The sequence below is a fragment of the Triticum aestivum genome, chromosome 3A, assembly GCF_018294505.1.
Source record: "Triticum aestivum cultivar Chinese Spring chromosome 3A, IWGSC CS RefSeq v2.1, whole genome shotgun sequence".
Classification (NCBI taxonomy): Eukaryota; Viridiplantae; Streptophyta; class Magnoliopsida; order Poales; family Poaceae; genus Triticum; species Triticum aestivum.
In genome coordinates this window covers 20,205,601-20,211,138 of record NC_057800.1, presented here as the reverse complement: position 1 = coordinate 20,211,138, position 5,538 = coordinate 20,205,601, and the positions used below count along the sequence as shown (strand labels likewise).

The 5,538-nt window shown below is 50.1% G+C and overlaps 1 protein-coding gene across 1 annotated transcript; it reads right to left on the bottom strand.

Moving 5' to 3' along the window:
- Positions 1 to 1,743: 1,743 nt before the first annotated feature.
- On the bottom strand, positions 1,744 to 2,713 carry LOC123057622 (17.9 kDa heat shock protein 2). Its single transcript, XM_044480551.1, has one exon. The coding sequence runs from the start codon at positions 2,534 to 2,536 to the stop codon at positions 2,039 to 2,041; it is 498 nt and encodes a 165-aa protein (XP_044336486.1). The 5' UTR covers positions 2,537 to 2,713; the 3' UTR covers positions 1,744 to 2,038.
- Positions 2,714 to 5,538: the final 2,825 nt, after the last annotated feature.

Here is a 5,538-nt window from a genome sequence, read left to right as displayed (position 1 = left end):
AATTACCTTCTTAAAGAAGATCTAAAATGCATCGTGGCGCTCACATGGGGCCGTCCCGTCTGAGATGAGATCCAATCTCAGACCACACCAAGCAGTGGTAGTTCGTGCCACATGGAGAGACTGTCCAAAAATTAATCAACGTGGAGGTGGAGCGCATCCTTGCTGTTTCGTGGGGGATACCTGGCTGCCACACAAATATATTGGGCGTCGACCTGCCGACCTGCCGTACGTACGTGGCGGTTGGTGCGATTCGGCTCGTGCATTATTATCTCTTGCCGGCGGCGAAATATCGCACACTCCCAACTTCACAGGAGACCCGCCGTTGCGCCCCAAAAATATCCGCGACAGAACCGGCCGACCAACTGGCTAGCTAGTAGCTAGTGCCCAGGAGATGCGTGGTGCATCCAAACTTTTCAGACCAACTAGCTAGCTAGTGTTCAGGACGTGCGTGATGCATCGAAACTTTTCAGACCCGATCTATCTCTTGTTTTACTTCGCGAGGAAGACCCAAAATATTTTCGGTTTCATCTCAATATATAGTGTGCAATAATGCATCTACTTTTGTTTCAGTTGCCTGAAATTATAATTTTCGTTATATTAGTTGATTTTGCATTAGAGGAGCGAAGTTCCGAACTTGAGGCTGGGACGTTGGGAGGCAGTTAATCATGGTATCGTCGGCGGCAATGAGTCCGAGACTTGACATGTTTTGGTGCAGGGTGCAGGGGATGGTCGACGGCGCTAGAGACGGTGGGGCCTAGAGGGACGGTTGGCGACGGTGGCTCGGGCAAAGCAGCAAGCGACAACATTCACTTGATGAGGGTGGCGGCAAAAGAGAGTTGGACTGACGGTATGGGAAAGGGGAGGGGGGGGGGGCATGTGCCATCGTGTTGGAGAAGAAGAACAATGCATCGGGGAGGAAGATGACCAACATGATCAAACGGCATTGTCTATCCCTTCATCTCGTGGCTCTCGGACGAACAAGGCGATTAGGGTTTCCCCTGACTCTCCTCGGCGTTACCGCTCGTGCCGTCCGCCACGTCTTCTGTGGCCTTAGGGCCATGAAGGCGTGATGGACTCCAGCCCTTATCTGTGGGAAGGATCGTGCTCCTTTTTTAGTTAATGTTTTGATTTCGGTTAGGATTTGTGTCCTGTTTAGGAAGACGAGGCAGCAACACCTCCCTGTAGATGGAATAATGTCCTTACGTCCTAGCCCCGTCCCGACGGGTCGTCTAGCACCACCGAGGCGTGTCTTCGATAAATCTCAGGATTTGTTCGGTGCTGGTCTTTGGTGGATCTGTTTGAATCCAGTCTTTGTTCGTCTTCGGTGGATCCATCTTGATTCGGCTGTCCATCGTCTTTGTTTGTGTGTCTATATGTTTGATCATTTCAATCTATTTTTCTCTTTGTCGGTGTTGGCTGTTGTTTTAATACGCTGGTCCTATGAGACCTTAATATGAAAACTTCTCGATTGTCTATGATGATAAGGTTTGGTCGGCTCTGGTGAAGAAGGGGTGATGACGATGTCATGCCTTTGACTCGCTCCACTGGTTTAGTTGTTTCTAGGTGGTCCATGACCATGAACACTGTTATATTTTTGTCACTTCTAATGCATTTTTAACTGCCATGATAGATTATAAATAGACTACGAATAGATCGAAATAGTACGGTTTGGGCGAATCGACAGAAATAAAATAAATCATGCGCTTGATGGCATGATGCATATGTTTTTTTAGGCAGGCTTGATGCAGAGGTGGTCTCATGTTTCAACGAGTACAGTTAATTAGCGAATACTTTGTGAACACTTCATTAATTTGAGCGTGAACACCAGAACTAACAAGTAACAGTACAGGCAAACATGCAAGCACCTCACTCACAAGTCACCACAGCAGCAAGCCATAGACAGACTCAAGTACGTACTGTAGTTACGTACATCGAACACCACAATTTGTGGAATCACACCCAGGGGAACCGATCGAGCAGATCATACAAGCGGCAAGGCAACTTACCGCTCGCACGTCTGCACCGGCATACGTCGCAATCAGCACGGGCTGGCCTCGCCGACCTCGATGGCCACGGCCGGCTCGGGCATGGTCACGGCAGCAACGGCGACGCCGGCCCTGGGCACTGTGACGATGAGCTGCGCGCCGCCGTCGTCCATGGCGGCCCTGACCTGGCCCAGGGCGGCGTCGTCGGGGAGGTGGAACCTGCCGAAGAAGGTGGCGACGCTGCGCTCGACGTGGTGGCGCGTCTCGCTCTTGGCCTCCCTCCGCAGGTTCCGCTCGCCGGCGATGACCAGCACCTTGCCCTCCTCCTCCACCTCCACCTTGACCTCCTCCTTGGTGACGCCCGCGGGGAGCCTGGCGCTGAACACGTAGGCCTCCGCCGTCTCCCGGCTCTCGATGTAGGTGTCGGCGAACGCCGTCGTGTCGCTGGCCAGCCAGGCGTCGGTGCCGCTGGACGCCGTGGTGCCGAAGATGCTGCCGAAGGGGTTCCACGAGTCCAGGGCCAGCGTGTCGAAGAACCTCACCAACGACATCCTCTAGATCGGTTTAGCTAGCCCTGCTTGGGGATATGTATGTAGCTTGTGTACTACCAAATGCTGGCTAGCTAGCTCGTTTCGTTTTGTGAATGCTTGGAGCTGGCTAATGGCGAGGCAGCGGCTATATATGGACGACGAAAGTATACACCAGCCACCAACCTGCCTTGCGCCTTCCTGCGGACCCGCAGCTGTCTCTGTAGCTTGAGTTGTCCTTGCGCTTGCGGGAGTAATGTGAAGTGAGCCGGCCAGTTTCGTTGGTTTGCGCATGGACTCATATGGGACGATCACGAAAGCACACACGAGAAATCCGAGCAACGGTGAAAGCCGACCCGATGCACCTAAAAAATGCATCGAAAAATATCCAAAAAAATACTACTTTACAGGACCATTTTACGCCAAAATATATCGCACGTGAAACTAAAAAATTGAGTTACAAACGGTCCCTCCCCGGCAGCCGGCACAACTTTTCCGGGCCAGTCCGATCGCGACGTCGCCCAAATTTGTTGGCATATCCTCGTCACCTCGCTACGGATGCTAGCTAGGCTTCGCGACCGATCGGGAGCTAGCCGCCGTGCACAGGATTCGCTCGCCACGGTGTGGGGCAACATGCCCCACGGTCGACGTCGTCGAGTTAAGGGCTCGATGCGCGATCCGTTCACACTCTTTCTCACTCACACGTTGTGTCGCCGACGAGAAAGATCGCGTCGTGCGCAAGGCCGGCCACGTATGTGTAGGACGTTGAGGTAACGATGGCTCAACAGTGGTACCTCTTGGTGTGGCCTGCGTATTCTTTAGTGGTTCCACGCAAGATTCTAGCCTCTAGCTAGGATTGTGAAGGCAAGCATTCTTTTAGCTAGTGATGTTACATACGCACAGGTCACATAGCTTAATCTTGCTTCCTGTTACATTTGGTGAGTCGTCCATGTTCTTGTTACGTTTGGAAAAGGGAGGGCTTCTCATTAATTCTTTGCGCCGTATCAAATTCAAAGCTTGTGCGTCACCACATTTCTGTTTTCAACCTTGCTGTCCAATTCGCATTGCTCAGCTTTTTTTTTCGAGACAATTCGCGTTGTACAGCGTTGTGCCCTTGACTGGTCGACGTACGTGTCCGCTGCAAGCCTGCACAGGAGCTGAAGTCAAAATATAGTCCAATCTACAGTAGATTCTAGAGTGCTTTTCTACCACACGTGAACCGTGCGTCTTTCAAGCCGGGTGAGTTCGGACAAAGATGAGGTCGTCAGACGTCCCCGTTTTTCTCCGCCATGAACTGTGGATTGTCGATCCGATCCCGACGGCACGTACGTCCGTGATTCGCTTCACTTCCATTGACACCAACATCGGGTTTAATCTCCGTTTTGAAACGAAAAAGGGAGAAGGAAAAGTTTTGGTCCACGAAAAAACTCCCGGTCCCAACAGACATGTTATGCCGACTACTCGACGACGACAAGTACCCATCAGCAGCAACCGCTACGTACGTCCTCATCCGGCAAGCAATTTCTTCCTTCTTCATTAACACGCACGCGGTTCAGACTTGAGAGAGAGAGAGAGAGAGAGAGAGAGAGAGAGAGAGAGAGAGAGAGAGAGAGAGTGTGCTACGGTGAAGATAATCCTTGACCTTTTCATGGCTTGGCTAGAGTTTGGTGTGGGAGATGAGATGCATGCGTGGTGCGGCTGGTGCCATTCGGAGTTGAATGAACCTTGGACAGCACAACACGTACGTACGTACTGTCCTACTCGTGAGAGATTTTCCCCTATCGAACTAAATTCCAAAGTCTCGTGGCAGCTACGCCAAGAGAATAGTCACTGCGCGTCAATTAGTTCCGATGGAGGTTCTATATTTGGTGTGGTGTCTTAGCATCGAAGGAAAGAATTCACCACATACATATTCGTTAGGCGAAAAGGGAAATTTGTCATATCAATTGCCAAATCATCAATCAATCAGCAAAAGTAGTAAGAATACATGCAGAAGAATCGATCGGCTTGAACAAAGAAGGAGATGTGTGCTTTGAGAGTGACTTCACGGGAATCACAGCGTCCGCCTTACGCAAATCCTCCTTTTTTTTCCTTGTTAGTTCCCGCCAATGAGTCCGTGGATTCGCCTCTCCTTTGCCTGCCGCTCCGGCGGTCGGTGGCGGAGAGGGTATTCTTGTTACCTCGGCTTATATAGATAGGGTTTTGGTTCTCGCAAGGGCGCCGCTCGGATGGATGACGGTGCTTCTTTTTCGAGCCAGTCTTTCGGGCTCCGATCCTCCTCAAGTTCGTTCCTCGGAACGGATTAGATGGAACTCCGGCGTAGATTCCAGCCAACTCCTCGGAGCGGCAAGGTTAGAGTTTTTTGGCGTGCGTATGCAACGGCGAGATTTGGTGTCAGGTTCTTCAGATCGATTCAAGGACTCAATGACGACGACTGCGGCTACCGAACGCTGGTCCTAAGGGGCACGTGTTCGAAGACTTCCCAGTTGTTATCGATAAGGTCTAGCCGGCTCTGGTGTGGGAGAGGCGACAGCGGCACGTCGGCAGCTCATTCTGATGGCAGCAATGGTCGTTCGGTTGTCCATGGATGTCAATGTAATTTTTATTATTTTTTGGGGTGCTTTATACTTCCGGTGAATCTTTATCATAGATATGATATTTTTGCAAAATAAACGTTCTCCTTTTTTGTGAAAAAAGAAATACCGTGTTTTTCCTTATTACAACACATAATATTTCTATTTTTAATTAGTTAATACAATTAGTAGCAATATTCTTTTAAGAAACAGTAAAAACAAAATATTAATTCAAGATTTACGGAAACAAAAAAAAAACATGCTATAGGCCGTGGTGAATGAGGCCCATGAAGAAGCGCTTCAAGGGTTAAGATTGAAAAAGGAGCACCTCTTGCCAGCGGGAGCTATGTCTCGCATGTTATGAGACGTAACCCCTGCAATTTGCCAACTTTTGGCGGTTTAAAAAATAAGTTGTCTTCTTTCAGCTTTTTCTATAAGCCGCCTTCCTCATTC